The 25,522-nt window shown below is 40.9% G+C and overlaps 1 protein-coding gene across 1 annotated transcript in view; it reads right to left on the bottom strand.

Annotated features, from left to right (window-relative positions):
* The window catches only part of MTMR8 (myotubularin related protein 8), an 83,162-nt gene that overhangs the window by 34,201 nt on the left and 23,439 nt on the right, over window positions 1–25,522 (bottom strand). Inside the window, exons 6-9 of the mRNA XM_089685186.1 lie at window positions 21,451–21,585; window positions 15,208–15,340; window positions 13,372–13,481; window positions 7,733–7,858 (exon numbers count right to left, since the gene is read on the bottom strand). Coding sequence (XP_089541312.1) covers window positions 7,733–7,858; window positions 13,372–13,481; window positions 15,208–15,340; window positions 21,451–21,585 — 504 coding nt within the window. The remainder of the gene's footprint in view (window positions 1–7,732; window positions 7,859–13,371; window positions 13,482–15,207; window positions 15,341–21,450; window positions 21,586–25,522) is intronic.

Here is a 25,522-nt window from a genome sequence, read left to right as displayed (position 1 = left end):
GGTTATATGAAGGCAATATGAAGACAACATAGCTTTTGTCCTGTACTGTACGATTAAGATAATTTTTGGTAACAAACAAAAAATTACTGTACATGCAAATTACATCAAAGCAGAACTGGATCAACAGATTCTCTAGATTAGGTGATTGGCCATAATAACATCATTTGGTGGCCTATGGCATATGCAGGTTAAAGTCGAACTTCACTCTCTCAATCAACAAGGACTATTTTTAATCCTTATGCTGATAGCATTAGTAAATAGATAGGAAAGTACCGTATTTTTCGCTCCATAAGACGCACTTTTTCCCCCCAAAAAAAGGGGGGAAAATGTCTTTGCGTCTTATGGAGCGAATGTAAAGCGGCCGGTCCGGTATTTCTGCCGCCACCATGTCAGAATATCGGGCCGGCCGCTCAGCTCTTCGCTCCTGCAGGTCCTTACCTGTTCCTCACTCCAGCGCTGCAGACTTCCCGCGGCGGCTTCTGTGACAGCCGGGTGCCCACTGCGCATGCGCGAGAAGCGCTGCGTTTTGTGAATGGTCCAGTGTCTTCTGGGACACATGACACGTCCCAGAAGGCTCCGAGCCATTCACAAAGTGCAGCGCTTCTCGCGCATGCGCAGTGGGCACCCGGCTGTCACAGAAGCCACCGCGGGAAGAAGGAAGGAAGGACAACTCCGCAGAAGTGGAAGCGGGTACCTGTCAAATTCAGGTACCCGTTCCCCCTCCCTCCCCAAAGGTCCGCAGTCTCTGGTCATCCCCTGCACTGTCTGCAGTCTCTGGTCATCCCCTGCACTGTCTGCAGTCTCTGGTCATCCCCTGCACTGTCTGCAGTCTCTGGTCATCCCCTGCACTGTCTGCAGTCTCTGGTCATCCCCTGCACTATCTGCAGTCTCTGGTCATCTCCTGTACAGTGTCCGCAGTCTCTGGTCATCTCCTGTACAGTGTCCGCAGTCTCTGGTCATCTCCTGTACAGTGTCCGCAGTCTCTGGTCATCTCCTGTACTGTGTCCGCAGTCTCTGGTCATCTCCTGTACTGTGTCCGCAGTCTCTGGTCATCTCCTGTACTATGTCCGCAGTCTCTGGTCATCTCCTGTACTATGTCCGCAGTCTCTGGTCATCTCCTGTACTATGTCCGCAGTCTCTGGTCATCTCCTGTACTATGTCCGCAGTCTCTGGTCATCTCCTGTACTATGTCCGCAGTCTCTGGTCATCTCCTGTACTATGTCCGCAGTCTCTGGTCATCTCCTGTACTATGTCCGCAGTCTCTGGTCATCTCCTGTACTATGTCCGCAGTCTCTGGTCATCTCCTGTACTATGTCCGCAGTCTCTGGTCATCTCCTGTACTATGTCCGCAGTCTCTGGTCATCTCCTGTACTATGTCCGCAGTCTCTGGTCATCTCCTGTACTATGTCCGCAGTCTCTGGTCATCTCCTGTACTATGTCCGCAGTCTCTGGTCATCTCCTGTACTATGTCCGCAGTCTCTGGTCATCTCCTGTACTGTGTCCGCAGTCTCTGGGTATCTCCTGTGCTGTGTCCGCAGTCTTTGGGCATCTCCTGTACTGTGTCCGCAGTCTCTGGCCATCTCCTGTACTGTGTCCGCAATCTCTGGCCATCTCCTGTACTGTGTCCGCAGTCTCTGGTCATTCCCTGTACTGTGTCCGCAGTCTCTGGCCATCTCCTGTACTGTGTCCGCAGTCTCTGGCCATCTCCTGTACTGTGTCCGCAGTCTCTGGCCATCTCCTGTACTGTGTCCGCAGTCTCTGGCCATCTCCTGTACTGTGTCCGCAGTCTCTGGCCATCTCCTGTACTGTGTCCGCAGTCTCTGGCCATCTCCTGTACTGTGTCCGCAGTCTCTGGCCATCTCCTGTACTGTGTCCGCAGTCTCTGGCCATCTCCTGTACTGTGTCCGCAGTCTCTGGTCATCCCCTGTACTGTGTCTGCAGTCCATTGGTTCAGAATATTTTTCTTGTTTTTCTCCTCTAAAACCTAGGCCGTCTTATGGTCAGGTGCGTCTTATGGAGCGAAAAATACGATATATCATATTTACTTGTTTTAAACGTTTTTGTTTTTTTTTCACATTTCTTTAGTTACTTCCTGGTTTCCATGCCTAGGCAAATGATGTCATACATCCCGGCAGTCTTCAGGAGAGAGTGTTCTCAGGTCAGCCTAAGCTAAGGGCAGATGGATTCCAGGAAGCAAATGATACATGAATCATCTGCCCTTACTCAAGATGGCCACTGACAAATGCCAGGGGGGTGTTTTTCAAAATGATTTCTCAGCAAAAATAAAGCTATAAAGACATGGATGGATGGGTGATATTGTTTTGAATATTGAAAATTATTTAAATGGAATTTTTGGTTTGTAGTGCTCAGATACAGTGCAGTTCCACTTTAATTACCATTTATCAGCAGTTAGTATATCAATAAAATAGAAATCTTTGAAGGCTGCTCAGTAACTTAATGCTCCTACATATCTGAAAGAAAATGGGACGGTTGTCCTTACCATAAAATTAATTTCTCGTAGTTCACTGAGGGACCCAGAAATTCAATGATTGTTGGGTTGTACTGCCACCTACAGTAGTATATGGACACTGGCAAACAAAAACCACTGCCAGCCCAGTTTAACTCCTCTTGTTCCCAGGTACCTCTTAGTTGTGTGAAAAAGTAGTACCAAGAGCATGATCATATACACAGAAGAGTGGAACCTGTGTCCCTCAAAGAACTGCAAGAAATTGATTTTACGGTTCAATACAAAGAGAAAGTACAAAAAAATCCAAATTTTCTTAAGTGTGGGAAACAGGAATTCAGTGATTGTTAGGAAGCCCAACTAAGGAATGTGCAACAGCAACAAAACAGCACAGAACCACAAAAGCACAACATATCTGGGGCTGCCTAAAGCTCAGAGGGTCACCTGAAGGACCTTGCTGGCATGAGAATCCACCAGGAAGAACGTGGAAAACATGTGAACAAAAGACCAGATGGCAGCTTTGCAAATCAAAGAAACAGTAAGAACAACCTCCCACACAGTCTGATGTTTGGACCCCGATGCTTTTAATTTATCTACTTCTCAAAGTGTGCAAAAAGATTGCCACACTTTGCTGTCCACTTAGGACTGGTGATGCCCCAATATCATAGCACTACAAAAGCAAAAAAGAGAGGGGACACCAGCCTAGCACATTACCTTAATAAACCATTTACTGTTTAAAACATGATGGCTGTACACTCCCAAACAACTGTGAACTACCAGCTCTTCAAAATCACTAAAGGCAATATTGCTCGATCCACTGCACATGCTCCTAACCTCCGGAAGTCACCACCTGGATCTATTAGGCTTATGCTCTGATGAAGAGGGGCTACCTCTTGAAACACGTAAGCTGGATAGATCCTGGTGGAATCTTCCTAAGGTTAGGCACATGTGCAGTGGATCAAGCAATATATGCCTCGAATGATTTTGATGAGCTTGTGGTTCTCAGTTGTTTGTGAGTAGACATCCATTATGCATTTAACAATAAAAGGTTTATCAGAGAAACATTAGCCTGATGCCAAAAAGCCCAAGACATGCTCACAGATCTAGTAGAGTAAGGGCGGAAGCCAATTCTTGAGACCATAAGCTTGGGTAATGGTCTGCCTCAGACACTGCAAAATGGTGTAATGAGAAGCTGGTTCCCCTTTCAGGGATCTTCAGGAATGACAAAGACAGGCAGACATCCTCAAGCAGTAGCTGGAAGATAAATACACACTGCACAAATTATATTCAGACAACAGAGGGAGATCTCTTTCTGGTGTACTGGAGCTGGAAAGAAAAACAGAAGAATGAAGTCCTAGATGGGTTAAAAAGCTGGAACTTCCATGGTAAGAAGGAGATTCTGGACACAAACACCACCTTGCACCAAAAAGCTTTAGTCTTACACAAGACTGAGAGCTCAGACTCTCACCTCACAGAGGTGATGGAAAGAAGGAATGTAACCTGGTATGAGAATGGAAAAGGTAATAAGGCAACATTTACTTAACCACTTCACCCAGTTAATGCCCAGACCTAAATCCAATTTAGAATCTGTGGCAAGACTTGAAAATTTCTGTTCACAGATGCTCTGCATCCAATCTGACAGAGCTTGAGCTATTTTGCAAAGAATGGGCAAAAATATCACTCTCTAGATGTGCAACGCTGGTAGAGACATATCCAAAAAGACTTACAGCTGTAACTGCAGCGAAAGGTGGTTCTACAAAGTATTGACTCAGGGAGGCTGAATACAAATGCACACCACACTTTTCAGATATTTATTTGTAAAAAAACTTTGTGTTGGTCTATCACATAAAATCCCAATAAAATACATTTACGTTTATGGTTGTAACATGACAATATGTGGGAAATTTCAAGGGGTATGAATACTTTTTCAAGGCACTGTAAATAACAGGGCCACAAAAAGGGTGCCCTCTGCAAATGGGTGCCCACAGCAAAGCAAAAGAATTGCATTGCAGATGTGATAGAAATATGGGGAACATGTAATCAAGCTTCCTTGATGTTCACAGAGGCCATCAAGTCTCCTTGATGAAGACTGATAATAATAGACCTAGTTGATTCAATGCAAAATGTCTGGGATCAAGTGAAAATATTTAGGGCTTTTAGATCCAAGATGGGGTGGATGCCTCCTTTCATGCAAGAAGAGCTACACAGTAGCTTAGGGCTGCAGGCACGAGCTCCAAACCTGCTGCAAGTAAAGGATCAGATTGGGAGGGGACAGGATGCATTCTCAACCTTTGTCCAGTTGGCTAGAGTTTGAATAACTAGCATGACAGCCAAGGCAGGTTAAAATGCAGAAACTGCCAGAGAAAACAAGTTTTTGGAAAAATATACAAGTATAACATTTTCCCTGCACTACGTCACCAGTATTCTAATACAGAGCTGCTAACACGCTTGTGAAATCACCAACTCAAGCAAAATAAAATATTCGTGCAATGCTCCTTTTTCTCTGACATGTAATCTTCCATACAAAGTTATATTTTTACAATGTGAAATACTGTAAAAAAGTTATTTTCTTGAATCATAGAACATATATTAAAAAAATCAAAATATTAAAATAACCGTGTGCTGAAAAAACGCAAAGCTCACTATAAGCTGGTTAGTGCAACAACCTTAAATAAAAATCCTGTGCCAAGCCAAAAATGATGAAAAATTCTACATCACAAAGTCTGCTAAATCCCAGCTGAGAGTGCAGATGTAAGCAAACTTAATTTTGTGTCAAGGAAAACCACTTGCTAGTGTTTCACTCAATGCACCAGAGTGATCAGGTGTACCCTCACCTATTGGGATGGATCTCAGTTTTTAGAAGAGGTCAAACACAGCATATCAGCAGGCAGCTTCTTTCTCCACCCGCACCTCAAGGTACACTGTAGCTCATAGTTGGATACAAAAAGCCTCCATAGGGCTCATGGAATACCTTTTAATTGAATAAAGCAATAAAATCGCACTCACATTTTAACCAGTTCAGGACTGCCCTATAGCAGATGTACTAATATAGGGCAGCCACTCTGTGCAAAATCAAGATATTTAAGTGATTTTGCACTTCCTGGTTGACGGGGTGCGTGCTCTTGGCGTGCTGCATATGCTGTGATTAGTCACAGCAGAAGCTGATCAGCATGTGCTAGCCAATGGATGACTGCCGGCACACAGTGATCGGTGAGGAGAGAGACAGAACAAGGCAGAGCTGTGTCCCATCAGCGGTGATGTGCTACATTTTGTTTCCCTGTAAAGCAGGGAATAAAATCCAGCACATCCCTTAGAAAAAACACCACACTGTGTACATATAAACACTGGCTAGGCACACAGTAAACCTGTTTGATGGCCCTAGATGTTTAACACCTTCCCAGCCAGTATCATTAGTATACTGACAGAGTATATTTTTAGCAGTGATCACTGATTAGCATCACTGGTTCCCACAAAAGTGTCAGTTAGTGTCAGATTGTCTTCCGCAATATCGCAGTCCCACTATAAGTTGCTGATAGCTACCATTACTAGTATAAAAAAATGAATTAAAATTCCACAAACCAATCAATATATGGTTATTTTAATTTTTTATTAACAAAATATGTAGCAGAATACACATTGGCCTATATTTATGAAGAAAGATTTAAAACTTTTTTTTTTATTGAATATGTTTTACAGCAGACTGTAAAAAAAAATTTTATTTTCAAAATTATCAAGCTTTTATTTTGTTCATAGCGCAAAACCCCATATACCACAAAAAGAAAGCTCTTTGTGTGAGAAAAAAATTAACAAATTTCATTTATATACAGCGCTGCATAACCATGCAATTGTCAGTTAAAGTGAAGCAGTTAAAAAAATGGCCTGTCACGTAGGGGTAAATCTTCCGGAAGTCAAGAGTTTAAAACAAACACATCGGCATCTCAGTATATTTCAAAGCATGTTGCCAATCATAGATCTCGGCAAGTCAAGCAAATCAAATCAAGAATTCAATAGACGTAATATGCTGTTACCATGACAGGTAGATGTTCTTATTATTCTTTATCCTAAACTAAAAATCTCCCTCCCATATAAGCAAAATCAAGTCTATAAAACTTTTGTGACATCTGAGTTGGGGTAGTCTCTCTTTAAATATATGTTCTGACTCCCATTTTGACATGAATACATTTGCCACATTGGGAGAAAATTTTGCTCCCTGTCAATTTCTGATGTGCAGCCCTTGGACCTCAGCAGTCTATAGTGGAAACATTGAGGTAATATCATTGATCTCTACTAGCCTCATGTAACACGTTCCCAGTTTTGTACTGTCTGCTGTAACATATCCTGAGCCAAAAATCAAGCATGTCCAGACCCTCATTTCCTTTAGCTCATAGGTTGACAACCACTGATCTAGGCTGTCAGTGTCCAGCCATTCAGGAAGTACACTACACAGAGCACCGGACTCATTCACGGATCATAAGCTGGAGGTACCCAGTACACTGGAATATTCCTCTAATGTCTAAAATCAGACATGTTGTGCTGCATGACACATAGCTCAGGGTACAAGGCTATGACTTGGGTAATCACGAACCAGGAGAGGTACAAGTGGCCGTATGTATACAGGTAGATTGTAGGTGGGCAGCAGGGACCAATCGAGGATAAACCATTTGCAAAAAAGAGTAGCAGCGGGAAGGTTCCTCAACACAGAATGACGGGAGTGCAGAATGCATGACATTCCACCCAACAGGTGAAGCAGAAATCAGGAATTTGTAAATTACACCCAATGGTCTTACTAATTTGATAGCTCTATGTGCTTAGCCTGCAAGGCCTTCTTACAAAAGGAATCTTTAGAGACAAGGTGCAGCAATAATCCAGTTCAGTGGCCCAGATAAGGCCTCTAAATGTATTTCTGAGGATATACTGATCCGGATAGCTGCATACAGAGACCAGCTCAAGCAACTTGAAATAAATATTGATATATGAAAAAAGTAATCTTGCCTGAAGAAAAAATAGCTTAAAAATGGGTACATTAATAATTTATATCAGCAGAGAAAAAGCATGCACTATCTTAAAACACTAGAAAAAGACTAATGCATGCTGGAGGTAGGAGGGGTTTTACCAGACTGACACTGCTTTTTTGTTTGTCCATGTCCAAATCCTCCTGTAGGTGGCAGTATATACTGAATTCCTGTGTCCCTCAATGAATGAAAAAGAAACCCCAGCATTACATTGTATTTCAACATATTCAAGTTGGAGCTCATGACTTGTCCTCACCATGAATCCTTTTATAGTTCTGTAAAATGGATCCAGGAGTATGCTAGCGAGCGAACACACTTGTGCTGTGCGATCCCAGCCATCTGAACAGTGTACCAACACACTGGCATTATCATCCCTTACTGCCTGCCAGGAAGAAGGTAAAAAATTAGTGTTTGTTTTTTTCTTTTCTATTTTAATAACAAGGTTGAATCTCATCTTAAACCTTTGTAATACATGGAAATGACGTCACAACCCCCTTATTTTTTGTTTCTCTAATAATTGGATTTCACATCATGTAGATAAAGTCATATAAAGCGGGTGGTTTATCCACATATCATGGATTTATTTGCGATTACATTAAAATGAAAATATCACAATTCTATCATCTAAAATCAGTGTTTCTCAACCTTTTCTTAGTCAAGGCACCCTGTAAAGTGATACATCATCTTAAAGCAACCCATTGTAAAATGTAAAAAAAAACTAAATGAATAGTTTTACACAATGCATCATCATCCACACTTGTTGGACATCCAATGTTAGGTGATTTATTCTTCCAAAGGCAATACATCTTTTCACACTGACTAGTATTCCATTGTTTCTCTTCATCCTCAGTTTCTCTCCCTCAATAAGCTAAATGTGATCTGGTGCGGATGGGGAGGGGAAAACAAGCATTCTGTGCATCCGATGTCCTCCTTATCAACCCATGACATCAATGGTTGTTAGGACACCAGCAGGCTACAAAGTTGTAGTGATGCACAAGCAAAACCTTTAGCTTTGTGTAACTAAAAGGCAGGCTTGATCCACCCGCTGGCTTGTATACAATTTCTGGGCCATTTTTAGGCATTTTGCCAAGGCACCCCTGAAGAAACCTGAAGCACCCTAATTGAAAAAAGCTGCTCTAAATAACAGGAGGCACAAATCCAAAAGACAGTAGGTAAGGAAGTCATTCTTAAAGTGCACCTGTGCCCAGACTATGGATGTTAACATTTTTACACATTAATAAGCAGTAAAAAAAAATATTTAAAACAGACCTCCCAGGTTACTTGTAAAGTGAAGTAATTAATGATTCTAATATGAGGTTCTAGCAGCAATTGGTGTTTGTCTACAATAGAATGCTGGCTGAGTGCCAATATTATGCACTCAACAAAAAGTAAATGAGAAATGAACTGTAATTTCAGTGCCTCCTATGTTAACTGAAGCTGCATTTCTCAACAATGTCTATAGAGACAAATGTGTATAGAGAACCCTCAGCGCAATAAACCTCCTAAGAAAAATTGTGCGGCTAGCATATAATGTGTTCCCACATGTAAACCATAAATCAATAAAAAAGGCAGCGCAGCAATAAACATAAATATAGTACTAAAATATTAAATGTGCATATATAAATAGTGAAAACAGAAACTGTGCCAGTGACAATCCATGTGTGCTTCACCAAATGTCTTACCAATGCATACACATAGGTGTGCCCATAGAACTGCACATAACCAATGCTAAAATTGAATTGTTATATATATATATATCCTTATTCCAACAACACCAATAATAAAATCAAAAAATTTTTAAATATTCCAAATGTGCTTCCACCTATCCACCACGTGAGAAATAATGTTGACCGCACTCACCAGATGGAGGTGAGTAGTGAGCCTTATAGGATATAAGGGATCCTATAATCCCCTCCAAAGGAACTCAAATCTCCTTCTTCACCCTGCTATGGTATAGCAATCGTCTCCACTCTATTTCTCCATGGATTCCTCAATAGTGTGCAGAGAAAAAAAAAAAACTACATAGTGTAATACTGCCACTCCATATAGAATATAAAGATAGAATAAGGCCACTCACATGTTTAAATAAAATTAAAAGCCTTGTTTAATAGCCTCAATGGCTTCAAGATAACCAATTTCCAGAATGTAGATATAGGGATCTCACACTTATATAGTCACTGCAGAGGATGAACAGCCTTCCCCCTCCAAGATGGCCGCTTGAACCGCATAAGCCGGCGTGCGTTCCAAACACCGGACGTGACGTTAACCAGAATGACGGTGGGCCGGAAGTGCGTCAACACGTTTCGCCCCACCCACAGGGCGTTCTAAAGACCATCACGTTACGTCATGTTACTTCATCAGTTTTAACCCTGTATTGTCCCAGGACGACACTTTTAAATGTGAGTTTACGAGATTATTTTAATAAAGGCTGTCTTTATTGGCAATACTATACTATATTGAGCATTCTTTTCACATGGATGTGAAGCGATCTGGAGAGATTTAAAAGTGCTGGCTAACGGTGATCTGTGTACCAGTATACCTTCCTGGGTTAAAGGGAAAAGCGCAGTTTGACCTGTCATTATGGGTCAATCTTGGAGGTGAGCACAATAGAATGTTGGAGGTGGATGAGCACTAAGGGGTGACACAGGAGCACCGTATATGTTAATGCAGTAGTGTGTTTACACTGGTCCACTTGAAGTACAGCAGATTTAAAGGGACGGTTCACCATTTTTTGAGACCACATTTATAAGACACTCGCTGCTGGTGTATTTGGATCGCGATCTAAAGGAGATATACCACACAACTTCACGTGAAGATATTTAGATTTAAAGGGAAAGTCCACTATTAGGGACATTTTATTTGGTATTTGTGTGCACTATTCAATTTCAACACTGGCTATGTGCAGTTCTATGGGCACACCTATGTGTATGCATTGGTAAGACATTCAGTGAAGCACACATTGATTGTCACTGGCACAGTTTCTGTTTTCACTATTTATATACGCACATTTAATATGTTAGCACTATAATTATGTTTATTGCTGTGCTGAATTTGTTATTGATTTATGGTCTATAGAGACAGAGGTGATATTCCCAGCAGCATATGCTTGCCTTTCCATTGATACCCAAGTACTCCACATAGTGCAAAGTACCAAAGGAAATAACAGGGCATAGAAGAGCATTGTTACAGTGCTCGGCCAATCGGTGACATAGCATGGGGGGTGAAAAGCTCTGTATAACTACTTCTCATGACTCGTAGCTTACATTGGGACTTTCCATTCACTCCTGGATGCTGAACTGAGTAGAGGGAAGGAAAAGAAGGAAACTAAATGCGTCTCTGGACGTGTGCATTTAAGTGAACCAAATGCTTCGCTCTGCATGGGCAAAGCACAGATTCACTTTAACGTGGAACTATAGTTCTAAACAAAACACGGTAACCTTTGCTCAATCCCTGGGCCAAAGTTATGAATACAAGTATTGACCTAAAATGCAGACAAATATATTTTTTACTTCTCTGTCCTGCCCAAAGTTTACATCCATATTGCTTTGTATTCTGACATCCTCATGCATACAGACATGCAATTATTTTTTTTATCACCAGTCCCCGTGCATGCATAAGCATGTATACAAGTCTATACTACTGTATATATGGGCTGTCACTATCCTCCTTTTTTCTAAGAATAGCTAATTGTCTGGCTATTATTGGGTTTAATATTTAATGAGTCACTGCCCTGGAAAAAGTATGCAGCAAGTGAAGTCAGAACACCTGATCTGCATACACATGCTGAGTCAGTGACTGAAAGTCCTGAAACAATAAATCAGCATGACAGCTAAAATTCTTAGAAGATACGTAGCAATTACAGTCTACATATTTCAGTGCAAGTTTCAGTTAAGAGTACAATACACAACTATGAACATAATGGTGCTGGGCAGGCCATAATAAAGAAAACATACATTCCTCTGCACCTAAAACCTGCACTTGCAATTAAAAATATAATCAAGAAGAGAAGTGGCTGGATATTTTTCTATCCACAAAGCTTTCATCACACAATGTAACCTGCTAATGCAATAAAAGTAAAGCGAGCGCTCAAAAATCAGCTGCTGAAACACTCCAAGGAATCACTGGACCTTAAACAAGAATATTAAATATATAGTGCAGCGCTGGTATATTAATTAAAAATGAACAATTAGTACAGGTAAAATAGTTCATAAAGTCCTTCCACAGTAAAGTGATCATAGATATGTGAAGGTCTCCTCCTTATTAGGTGACTGGTATCAAACAGAAAAAATGCGCACTCACTGACCGCACATTTTAAATGCGCATGTGTACACTCTTATGCGGGTGACCAGCCAGGCATGCAGATCCTAAAGACACATAGACCATCCCTCTCAAATACTGACATCGGCCTTGGGTGCAGTGATATACCTCCAGGTACAGAGAGCCCTCTCGCTCCAAATGATAGGTAGGCAGGGCATCCAACCCTCTGATGAAGTGCTGTAGCACGAAAGGCCTCAGGAGGAGCCAGTAGCAAGTGTGACTTCCTGACCACTGGGACCACGAGGAGGTCCGGTGGTCTCTGATCCTCGCCGGGTTAGTACATGTTTTTATCTTTCATATGTACCAGTCTGCTTGATGGCTAATGGTATTTGTGTGCACATGTAACCCTGGCTTAACTACTGTTGATCCAATAAAGTTCTTGAACCTACTACACTATTGGCATTCCCTCTTTTCTTTGACCCTCTTGCTGGAGGGTTTCAGATCTGCATCTACCATTTCTGGGGTACCTGGAGCCAGGAGGGGGACCCCTGCCTACCTATCATTTGGAGCGAGAGGGCTCTCTGTACCTGGAGGTATATCACTGCACCCAAGGCCGATGTCAGTATTTGAGAGGGATGGTCTATGTGTCTTTAGGATCTGCATGCCTGGCTGGTCACCCGCATAAGAGTGTACACATGCGCATTTAAAATGTGCGGTCGGTGAGTGCGCATTTTTTGTTTGATACCAGTCACCTAATAAGGAGGAGACCTTCACATATCTATGATCACTTTACTGTGGAAGGACTTTATGAACTATTTTACCTGTACTAATTATGTTCATTTTTAATTAATATACCAGCGCTGCACTATATATTTAATAACCTGCTAATGCACACAGCAAAACACTATGATAAATAAAAACAGGAGTTACCCTCTTCACGTGGTTCCATTTCTAGCTGTTCTATTTTCACAGTTCTATAGAAACTGTGTAGCGTTCAGTTAAAAGATATGCTCACCTTTGGGAACATGTTACATGTTCCACCCATTTGTAGGGGGGGGGGGGGGGGGGGGGGGAGACAAACATGTAACATGTTACCAATTCTACAGCCGTTGCCTGATTCCCCCCTCCCTGTGATAGGGGAGAAGTTCCCTATAAAAGTTCTCACTTTTCAAAAAGATTGCCCACACGGCTGCATCATTCATTCACAGTGTTCTTCAGCCTTAGCGGCTGTTGGCTTGTATTTCTCAATGAACTACCACAGCGCCGTGGTAGTTCACTGAATCTTCCTGTCAGTATATCTGCTTGCCTGTACATCCCGTGCTTGCCCGTAAAAGCAGACATATTGACAGGTCTGCAGGAGACCTGCATGGCACCAATGATCAGTAATTGTTTACAGGATCCTGCAACAAAAAAATAATAAAGGCACATTTTTTTACCTTCAAAAAAAGTATGCATTTATTATTTATGGTCAAAAGTGAACTTATTCTTTAAAAGTTAAACAAGACCCAAGAGTTTCCCATTTGTTTCCCTCTCATTGTACTGCTAGTGCATACAACATAAACCTGCAATTTGTAAGTACAAATGAGTTCAAAATATGTACACACAGCCCAAGAACATGGGGTAAGTAATTTTACTTACTTTCGCTAAAAAAACTGAAGCATCCATTACAGCTTTAATATGCCGTAACCAGCCAGAGTTCTCAAGGATGGTAAGGAAACTACTCATGGATGGATTCTTCTGTTCACAAGCTAAAACAGAACAGAAACATACTTAAGAAAACATGCCCATTTTACCTTTGTATCGTCAAACTTTTGACCATTTGCTACTCAAGGATTTCTACATTTCAATTTATTATTTTAGAAATGAATGTCAAATCTATGCAACAATATGTTTAAATCGTTTAGGTCACTCTAAGGCCCATGTCGCACTAGTAAACATGTTGTAAGTAAGAATTTGCTAGCGACAGGATCGCTAGAAAACACAGGAAGGACAAACACCTGCTTTGTATGGGTTGCTCCCTCATTGTGGAAAACATTCCAATAACCCGTGTCACTGGTGAAAAAAACAACGGCTCACTGATTCAGCTGGCAAGGGAGAAACACGTGCAAGCAGATGGGAGCTCAAAGTTCTGATACCTGAAGCACTGAGATATTCATGAACTAAACCTATGATTTTTACCTTACACAGCAGTGATCCGGACCTTGGATAAACATCATCAGAAGTATCTTGTCTGTACACAGCACAAGTCCCTGGAGTTCTGCTTTAAATACACATTGGATCATTTAGGCAGGCCCTCATAAGCTTTAGCTTCAGAATCCAATAACCAATCACAATCTATCTGTACTGGTCTGAGCACAGTGAATTATGGTTGATTACCATGATGTACTGCAACTTTTTACAAAATAAATCCATATATCTAATGTGGTAAAACTAAACTAATGACAAATTTAAGCTTGATGGAAGATTAAAGTCAACCTGGTATCAGTTAGTGACGTTTAGACAAAGCAGGCTAACTCACAGAATTATGATTCAAACTGTTTTTTATGCAAATGTTTTAATCCACATTGTAGTCTCTAAGCACAGGTCTTATTTTTCTTTGTCTATCATGGACTCTAACAAGAAAATACTATTGCATTGCAATAACTTTGTACATATATTTATTTTGGATTGTTATCAAAGCTCAGTCACACTCCTAGAAAGCAAAGTATTTGTGTTACATGGAGCAAAAGTACAAACTAACCTCAGCTCTGTTATATACTTTATACTTTCATTCATGTTTTCTACCAACTAAGTCCTTTGCAGATGAGTGCTTTGCAGAAGGCAAGCCATTGACGAATTGATTTTCTTTCCTTCCACCATGGGTGGATGGAAAGAAAATCTCTCGATTCCGCCATCAACACAGACAGTGTTGATGGGGCAATCCCTCCTGCAGTGCTATTGCAATCTGCCAGTGGAGAGCCTTCCCGACTGGCAGAACAGGATTACTGCTAGAGGCTATAGCTGCTGGCAGTAATTACATGTAAAAAATCCTACAGGCTGGCTCTATCCAAGTTTACTAGGGTACAACCAGCCTGCACCTAGATGGATTGAATCTTGGCCTGTCCCTGCTGAACTAGCCAAGATTCGATCCATCTATGACTGGCTTTAATGGCATCCTTCATTCAACGTTACCAAGACCACTGGGCCCAGTTCCCTTCCATTCAACAGACAAAAATCCTCCCAGGGTTCCGCTCTTTCCAGGAAGGAGCTTAAAAGATGAAGAGTGAAAGGGAGGACACTTTCCATCCTTGTCTCAATCAAAATTTTCTTTCCAATATGTCATATCACATTGCAAACATGAACAAAGAATATGATTGGGTATGGACAACAAATCAGCTGTTTCTTCAAACACTCATTAAACTGAGTTAACATTATTTTAATACATGCATAAGGATCAGAAAAAAAACAAAAAAACAAAGAAAAGCAGAAGCATACCCTCTAAGAGTTTTTGCAGGCTTCCTCTCATCACATGGATATTCTCAATCCCAATAAACTGGAAATGAATGTTGGGGTAATTGTCTTCATTTTCATAGCCCTTCCCTGCTGCCCTGTTTGCCATTGCATTCAGCTGTTGGGTTCAAATTGAAATTTGGTTAGACAATTAACACATCATCCAAGCTTAAAGCTGAGTACAAGGGAAAAAAAAAACTGTGTGTGTGCGTGTGCGTGTGCGTGCGCAGTGTTCAGCTTAGTTACAGTTGAATTTTTGGTATACTATATCCAGAGGCTTGCTGGGATGTTATCTTCATTGTAGTAAGCCACATTCCACTGTCAGCTTTGATCTTCTGGCTGCGAGTTCCACTGCTTGTGCACTGATGATAAAGGGGTCATTGGCTCTTCATTCTTCTTAATTTAGAAAATGTATTGTTTGCACTGAATACAAGCCTCTCTCTAAATAGCAAACTGGGGGAAAGGGAATGATGGCTGAATACAAGCTCACGAAAAAAAAAAAAACAACAAGGGTTGAGTAAACCAAAAATTTCTTAGAGGATAGCTTGCAGCCAAAGCTTGTGTCTGCTCAGGCCTGAGCATTCACCTGGCAAAACCTAGAGAACGTGTGAACAGAGGACTAGATGGTAGCCTTGCAAATCAGGGAAAGATATGCTTAATGCTAGAAAGTCCAAAAGACACCAACAATGCAAACTGGTGAAATAAGCACTGGCAGGAAATAAGGAATCTTTTTTTTATTAAGGGTGTATGCCTTGGAAGTTGTCTAATCCACCTGGCAATAGTGGAGCAGCAAGCAGGATGTTATCTTCAAGAGCTTTCAGGTAGGACAAATAGCCGCTCAGCTTTGAGAAAAGAAGCCATGGCTGCAGGCAGATCCAGACAGCCCTGACCACATCCAAGCAAGGTAGGTAAATCTGCTTGGTGTGCTTTGGAGCAGGACAGACAGAAGGGAGGACAATATCCTTAAATATCCTTGAGTTGGAAAAGAGACCCTTCTGGACAGATAGGAAGGTCTTGGTTCCAAGACTTCGTTATCCTTATGCGATACACAAACAGCCTATTTACAAGAATGGGGGAAGATGGGGGGTATCTGAAGTACAGAGAACATCAGGCTGAGATCCCAAAGCAACTCAGGGGGGTTTTGTATCAGAAACTCCCTGAAGAAAAAAGTCTTAAGGACGGCAAAATAAGATATTACTGGAAGATAAGGCAAAAACCTTATCTTAGACACACAGGACAATCCTCCCTCGGGATCATTCTATGCATCTATCCAGCCAGATGGATATCTCTCTGACATGGTGGACTTCAACCCTGCCCTGGAGTCAGGAAAGTCATTTTAGAAACGAAAAAAGTATATCTGTTGCTTGTAACACAATTTCAGATTTTATCTTTCCAGACCATGTTACAAAATTAAATGCAACCCGATTGCTTTTAAAGTCAACAGCCATATTTTACCACTGCTATAGTTTTTGCCAGCTAGGTTTCGGCATTGCACTGCACCTCTAACTTGTAGCAGCAGTTTTTGGTCCAGTTCTCATCTACAAGGGCTCATGTACACTGCAACTGATAAACTCACGTTTGAACACTGGAAATTGACAGCAGAAATTGACAGCAGGTAAACGCAGGTTAAAAAACTTCAGTTTTGACATGTTTGCATACCGCGTTTAAAAGCATTTTTTAAAGATAAGTACAGGAGAACCTCCAAAATACCCAGAATGCACTGGAAAGTGGTAAATTATTAACTATTTCAAACTGTTTCAGAGAAATACAGAGAGTAGAAGCAGAGAGAGCAGTATGTGTTAAGATTAGCTTAGGTGTGAGTTGTTCATTAACATTTCTTTTGTTTCCAAGGGTGGGAAGGTGTCTGGTGGAGTCATTAAGGCCACCTGGCAGGGGGTCTTCATGAGGAATTTGAGGTGTGAATGGTCATTAACATATATCTTTTGTTTCCAAGGGTGGGAGAGGTCGGAGGTGTGAATTGGTCATTACAATGTGTGTGACAAGCTTGGTAGGAATATCCTGTGTACAGTGTTTTGTCCATTTGAGTACCTTGATGAAAAAAGGCTGTGGACAGCATCTGGAAATGGAAGAGTTAAAAAAAATTTTCAAATGTTTATAAATGTGTTAACCGCGTTTAGAAGCGTTTGAAACTTTGATAAAATCTACTGCTGAACGCAAGTTTTCTGAGTTAAAAAAAAACGACTGTAAACAACTGCCTGTAAACGACTGTAAAAGACAGTGTACATGGACACATAGGAAAACAGTTCAGGAGCTGCTGAAAAAAACGCTGAACAGCTCCTAAACGTGAGCTTATCAGCTGCAGTGTACATGAGCCCGAAGTCTTAAATGTCCCCTCTACCAAACACATGCTAAAAGGTTTAATTTTTTTATGATGAAATGAACCTTAGTCTAGCCACAGACATTATACACCATAAGAAGATCCACACAATTGTTCTGAAGGAATGTGCAGTTCTCATATAGTTTTGTTGTCGATGTACTGACCACCATTATAGTGTATATGAGTGTGCTTACAGAATTGTAGCTGAGGCATTAGATCTGAATGAACCGCTAGATCAAATAAGGCCAAGAGACATAAAGAAATTGTACAGTACATACAGTATATAACACAAGTCTGTAGTTTAGGGGTTTATGCAAAGCTATTCTTAGCTCACAAGAACAGACTACGGCAGATGTGTGTAGGCAAGAACAGAAGCCTGCCAACGGCTGAAAGCAAGGATAATATGTTACCATTTGGTGTGTTAATATATTATCCAGTAATTAAATCAAGTCTTTTTTTTGTCTTCTTACCGTTGCATAAATAAAACAGAGGCACCTTTTACTTCTATCAAAGCTGGATAAAATGTCATCTGAGAAAATTCAGTATTCAAATAATTGGTGCAAACACACAGACTTGCTAAGCATACTAATAAAGTAACCCTGTTGGCATAGTAAAGAGAAAAAAAATGACAGCACTCTGCAAAATAAGCAGCTTAATACTTACTTTTCTAGTAGCTAGTGTGTTAAATCTTCGTCCTCTTGAAGATACAATCTACAGTAGTAATGTAGGGGTCATGGGAGCAATCACAGTGCCCAGTTGGAGAAACACTATCAAAAACACCCAGATAGCATTCAAAAGAGCAAAGTACTTATCACTTGTCAAAAAAAAGGAAGTATTAAGTTGCTTTTATATAGGGTGCTGCTGTTTTTCTATTGCTTTAAAGTGGAACTCTATTTTTTTTTTGGCCATGATTCAACCCGGAAGAAGAGTATAATCTTTTGGAGAAGAGGAGTTACTGTGTGGGCAGCTCCAAATTGAAAGTTAACAATGTAGCAAAAACTGCTATTATATTTTTTATGGGATATTCTGACTAAAGGTATACTGGTGAGTAAGATCCCTGGCTTCTTATGTCTTGATGGCCCCAGTGCTGGGATTACCCCTCCTAAGCTCCTGAAGCTCCCAAAGCCACAGAAATGCAGTGATCACGCTGCTCATGTAAAATAAATTAAATGTTCGACAAGGAGTGCGATCTCCTCGTAATTGGCAATGCTTATAGACCTGAATCAGGTCAGGTGAAGAGATGACACAGCTACTAATTACATCTGAGTCACTGACTCTAATACAAGTAGATAAGAATAAGGAATTCAGACTCTCTCATACTTTCATTTATTTATACTTGCTCAGAGTCTTTGATACAAAAGTAATGAAGCCATACAGCCAACAATAGCAGTCCTCATTCTTGACAGGAGCACTTTGTGATATCTGCCAGTAACAATACTGCAAATTGACGCACTTTGAAGACTAGTACGTATGATGAGAAAATCGAATGAAAAATACTGCTTTTGGAGCGATCGTCCGATAATCTGATTATTAGCACACAGCTTACAAGAGCCGATCACGACAGTTCACGAGAAATTATTTGAAGGGACAAGAACAAAAACGGTTCTCGTACGATAACAGAACAAACGATTTTCATTTAATCAGTACAGTATTTGTCTGTAAACAACTGAGTGACCAAGACTGCACATGCTCGGAACGAAAGAATACAATACATTATCACAAGATGTTGTATTCTGTCTTATGAGAGTTTTTGTAACTTATTTTCGATATGAGACTAGCATGCAAAAAAAAAAAAGACGATCATTCGTCTGACATTTTCATCGTGTGTACGAGGCTTAACAATATGAACTCCGGGCACAAAAAAATGATCATAGCTTGACCATAATACTGCCACATGAGTGTGACTGTTTCCCACTTACCATTCATTGGCGGGCTATAAAGTTAATCCAAAAAAACCCAACCACACACAGTGGGTATAGAAAAGAATCACCCTTTAAATGAATCACATTTTGTTGCTTTGCAGCCTGAAAAGAAGACAGACACAGTTTTTGTTTTATTTACTCAGTGCAACTTATAACATCCAAGTAAAAGATAGAATTACTGAGCAGGAAAAAGGATCGACCCCTCCTAAAAATTTCTTGTAAACTCAGTAAGTTGTAGCTAATCAGCTTCTCAACGGCACACAAAGCCTTTCAACTGTGATCAGCTGTGGTCATTTTGATTAGCTCAGCATGAAAAGAGCTTTCCTGGAGCATTTCAGTCCCTGCTAGTGCAACTGAAGCAAACAAACTACTAGGGGATGCAAGACACTGTCAAAAGATCTCTGGGGAAAAGTTGTGGACAGGCACAAGTCAGGAGATGGATAAAAAAAAAAAAATTAAATGCCTGGAATTATCAATGACTGGAAGCACAATGAATTCTAGTATTAAGAAGTGGAAGGTATTTGGTACAAAACAGACCCTCTCTGGATCAGTACGGCACCCCAAACTGGATAAAAGGGCCAGGCGGCAACTGGTCAGAGAGGTTAGCAAGAGGTCTACACCACTCTGAAGAAGTTGCAGAATTTATGACAAAAAGTGGTTATTGTATGCATATGACAGTATCACAAATGTGGCTTGTAATGGGAGGGTTGCAAGAAAAAAGCCACTGCTCAAGAAAGGCCACATGCAGTCACCGCTGAGCCTTGCCAAAACGTGCATTGAAGATTCTGAGGTCGCATGGAAAAAGGTATTATGGTCAGATGAGACTGAAATTAAATTATTTGGCCTCAGCACTAAACTATATGTCTGGCCGAAATTCAATACAGCTCACCAATAACACCATTCCTACATTCAGGAATAACACCATTCCTACATGGTGGAGGTAATATCTTGTTATGGGGGGGGGGGGTTCTCTGCAGCAGGGACAGCAGCATATGTCAGGATAGAAGGAAAAATGGATGGGGCAAATTACTGTTAAATTCTTGCAGAAAATCTGCTGCTCCCTGCCAGAAAGTTGTCAATGGGAAGAAATGGGAAGAAAATTTACCTTCCAACATGACAATGACCCAAAGCACGCAGCAAATACACAGTGGTTGAAGGCGAAAGGTACATGTCCTCGCATAGCCTAGTCAAAGCCCAGACCTAAAGCCTATTGAAAATCTGTGGAAGGACTTCAAGACTGCAGTCCATAAACGGTCACAATCAAATATAAATGAACTTGAGCAGTTCTGTAAAGAAGAGTGGGCAAATATTGCAAAGTCAGTAGAGACATATCCCAACAGACTAAAAGCTGTAATTAAAGCAAAAGGTGGTTCAACAAAACACTAAACACAAAGTGATGATCCTTTTTCTAACTTGGTGATTCTGTTTTTGAATTCTTAAATTTTTTTTTCTAACATGTTGGTGTTATATCTTTCACTTGGATGTTCATGTTGTAAAGCGCTGCGCAAACTTTTGCCACTGTATAATAATAATACGTTGCATTGAGTAAATACAGATGGATAAAACAAAAATTGTGTGTCTTCACTTCATTCAAAGCAACAAAATGTGATTTTAAAGGGAGTGATCCTTTTCTATATCCACTGCGTACAGTATTATATACTTTACTGTGCACTATTTTTATTTTCTGTCTAAAATATCAATTTTACTTATTCACAAAAGGGGATACCTCTGGTCATCAACAAAAATACCGTATGCAGAATTTGTTGAAAAAAAGAAAAAAAAAATTAAGGGTAGAAGTGATGCATAACTAGAAAACAACCCAAAAACGAACAGTAATATTGTACTAACATTTTAATTGCATGGGACAAGGCTATAGTTTATGAATGACCCTTCATTTTGGTCATCTCTGTTCTGTTTCTCCTAATATCACAATGACACAAACGTCAACACAGTCTACACAAATCCTACCTTGGGCCTCGTGTCTACAACATACATAAAGGGACTTCCTGGGTTGGCTTTACTGATTATATCCAGCATCTTCTCATCTTCCACACAGCGAGTACTGAAGCCAGAGAGAGGCTGGCTACATCGGCAAATTGCAGCCTGAAAAAGAGAGAAAAAGCAAAAATGTAAAAGTGCAGTCTTTTCAATTTTATAATGTTATAATCAGGGTCACAAATGTTTGCTCATAACCAGGGGCGGACTGACAACTCATGGGGCCCCCAGGCAATAGGAGATCATGGGGCCCCTGTGTCCTTGCCCAAACTCAAAAAAGCCTATGAAAAAGGTACCAGGGGCATCTCATGGGACCCCCTACTGACCCCAGGCCCTCGGGCACTGCCAGAGTTTCCAAATGGTCAGTCCGCCCCTGCTCATAACACAGCATACAGGCTCTGCTTTCTATACTGCAATGCTACACCAAATTTGTAATTGTTGAAAACAATGCCATTCCTGTGTGTCTGATAGCTTATCTCAACAGGTGAGAAAAGAGGCAGAATAATTGCACAAAGACCTCTCTCTCTAGTGACTAATATGTAAACTTCAATATTTAAAACCAAAAAAAAATCAAAGGGAAAGTTTATAAAATGTTAAAGTCTCTCAAAAACTACTTTAACATAAAAACAAACAATGACAACCCAATATACTTTTCTTTTAATCAAAACAAAAAACAGTCACAGAAAAGGAGAGACACCCCAGCCAATTCATATATTAAAAATTTGAAATAACACACATCTAGTCACAGATGTATGTTATTGAAACATTTATTTTAGTCCTTTATATAATCAAATATTTGCTAGTTAACCAACAACTGTTTATTTTTTGCATATAGTACTTCCTAGATTTACTAAAACTCAGAATCTGGTGCAGCTTGGTAGCCAATCAGCTTCTAACTTCAGCTTGTTCAATTAAGCCTTGGCAATAAATGGGTAGCACTTTCGCCTGGCAGTACTAGTGTCGTTGGTTTGAATCCCAACCACGGCACCACCTTCCTGGAGTTTGCATGTTCTCCCTGTGCCTGCATGGGTTTTCTCCAGGTACTCTGGTTTCCTCCCACACTCCAAAGACATGCTGGTAGGTTAATTGGATCCTGTCTAAATTGCCCCTAGTATGTGTATGTATGAATGTGAGTTAGGGACCTTGGATTGTATGCTCCTTGAGGGTTAGGGACTGATGTGAATGTACAATATATTTTGATAGCGCTGTGTAAATTGACAGCACTATATCCGTACCTGAAATAAATAAAATCTAAAACCTGGAAGCTGATTGGTTTCCATGCAGAGCTACACCAGATTTTGGACTCTCCAGTTTCATTAAATAACCCCCACTATTAGCAAAAAAATTTAGATTGTGAAAGGAAAAAAAACCTGTACAGGCAAAACTAACTTGGTTAACTATGATAATATGTTCAAATGTAATGCTCATGATTAACTTTAAACAGGCAGAGTGCATAGTATAGTTGCTCTGACAAGTCATCTGGAACAGCTGCAAGTCAAAGGAATCAAACTGAAGTTACATATTACTTTGTTAAAGGAGGAAGTCTGAATTTGAAGAATCTGCCTGTAAGTACTTAGATCTAAAAAACTCAACTTCATAAAGCCCCATTTCACCTTTTGTGCTTACATGCAGAACCATTACTGTGGAAGGAAAGCTTGATGGAAACTGAAATTACTGCAAGCAGGATTTTAAAATGGCACCACACAAAGACAAAGAGCCATTCTTTTCATGGTCTTAAAGGCAGAGATGTAAACAAGACATTTAGGCTGCATTCGCACATGGGCGTTATGAATCACAGGAATGATGGCCAAGATTGTGTCTGCATCACAGACCCCTCATCCCCATCACAGACAATACCATCGCAGACCCCCCCCCCACCCCAATCACAGATCTAATCACAACCCCCCCCCATCACAGTCCTCCCTCCATACTACAAACGCCTATCGCTTTCATAACAAGACAGGAGGCATGGCAGATCTGGACAAAGGGAGGGACATTTCATGTTAAAGGTGGGTGAATGATTGCTTGGACTGCCCCATTACATAGCAACCAATCACCCGCTTCCTAATTTGAAAAGTCCCACCCTATATCCAGACGTGCCATACACCCTGCCTTGTATAAATAAGGTAGGACATTGTGGGGAGAGGGGAGGAAGGGAGTGCTGTGATGTTATAAAAGGGACAGACCTGCTGCACCTCTAATGTTGTGCCCCTCCTTCAGGAAGATGGAGGCAGCAGCAAGCAAAGGACACTGAGGAAAACGCAAGACTGCGTTCCGGATCGGACTGTTACTGGGTCTGAATCTGGACCGCAGTCCACCATTTAGTGATGCCTGGTATAAAGGGAACCTCCACACCACAACAGCTGCAGCACATAAGGGCACAATAAGGCAGTAGTGTATAAAACTTCAGAATCCCAATGCTTGGTAAGACAAACAGGCGCAGTTCCAGAGCAGCCTCCGAGACAAGAAACAGCAGATCCCAAAGCAGCATTCCCAGGAAGTACAGAGAGGGAAGATAGCAGCACTGCACTTCTCTTCTCTATATATGGATCTGACTCTAGGGAGAAAAAGGAGGCAAGTCGGCCAGAGCAGTAATTTCCTTCTACTCGAAACCTATCCAATGCCTTACAATGACACTATAATCTGAAATCTCTCATTGAAAAGGGATCTATAGCCTTTAATATCTAGAGCTGAAGATGAAGAAAACACTCAAGCAATATATGTGCAGGCAATTCAGTAACTGCAGCAAAATATAAAACACACAAAGTACCCACCTTAGGTCCCTCACGTTCAAAATACATGATTAGGAAAATAGGTAACAATCTGTGCAGATCTTCCTGAAACTACAACAGACCCTGACCTAGCTAGCACTGTTAGGGTTATATACAGTCCTGGAAAGACCTTCCACCACTGAACTCCACCTTGACAGAGTCCAAAAAACACTGCTCCCAAGCAGCCTACTGCTTTGTAATCAAGGAGTGAGCCACTTTTCACAGGCGATCTCTCTTTTTCATCTTCGTACCCATAAATGGAAGAACTGTATACTGCATCAACTCGAGGAACTCAGGGTTTTCGCATGACACTATATATTCAGGTCTCACCAGTCCTATGATGATCTGATCATCTGGTTCTACTGGATTTCTCTATGCTACCAGTGTGACAGTAGGTCGCTCAAATGGGCCCTAGATCTGAGGTTGGTAACCCAAGAAGGAGCTCTTCAAGATCTTAACCACTGCACTGGACACCGTTTGAACCTTGTCTTTAACAATGGTGGCAACTATGACCCTTTTCACTGGCCTGTCCTGTTTGTTTTTCCCTTGCCTTCCACTCCTGTTTTCCCTGTTTGGGCAGTGCACTTCAGCTATGGTAAAATTATTTGCTAACAGCTTCAGACATTTTGCTACTTCTGTTTCATAAAAAACTCTGTACTGGATATAGCTTTGATATTTCTTACTGTGTTTTGCATATTTTCTTGCACTATAACCATAACATAGGATTATATCTTATAATGCAAGAAACTTAGCCTTTCCCAGCTAAGAGGCATACATTTTTCCAAAAAATGGAATGCCTCAAAAGGGAAAATATTTTACATTCAAGGGACACATTTCCAGATGGCTTTTTCAGTTCTCCCAAACAGAAATCTTGTGGAGTAGCAGTGGGCTTCCCAAGTTTGGTTCTACTTATGCCCGACAGAAAACTGTAAGATGCTGAGGGAAGCTGTCTCTTTCTTAAAAGAGAAGTGCAGGTTTTGAATCAAAGAAACCTACATACTCGCCTAGGTGGATGCAGCGTCGGTGCCCCATCACCTCTAAGACCAAGAACCATGCATTCAAACACCTACAGAAGTAGGGCCAAAATGTCTCTTTTAAATAGACTATAGAGGAAACAGAAGTAACCATAGCAAACTTTGCCCCAATCAACACCAGAAGGGCTTCTTGATTTCTACTCTTAATCAGTTTAATAGAATGCAGGGAAATGCGGCCCGGCAGCACAGAGCGTGCAGAGAAAAGCTGTTGAGGCCTTATTTTATTGGCATGATGCCTAA

This window comes from Staurois parvus, unplaced genomic scaffold (genome assembly GCF_062004578.1).
Source record: "Staurois parvus isolate SC_StPar_1 unplaced genomic scaffold, SC_StPar_1.0 ptg000365l, whole genome shotgun sequence".
Taxonomy (NCBI): domain Eukaryota; kingdom Metazoa; phylum Chordata; class Amphibia; order Anura; family Ranidae; genus Staurois; species Staurois parvus.
The sequence above is the reverse complement of the archived record's forward strand: the minus strand, read 5'-3'. Positions and strand labels throughout refer to the sequence as shown.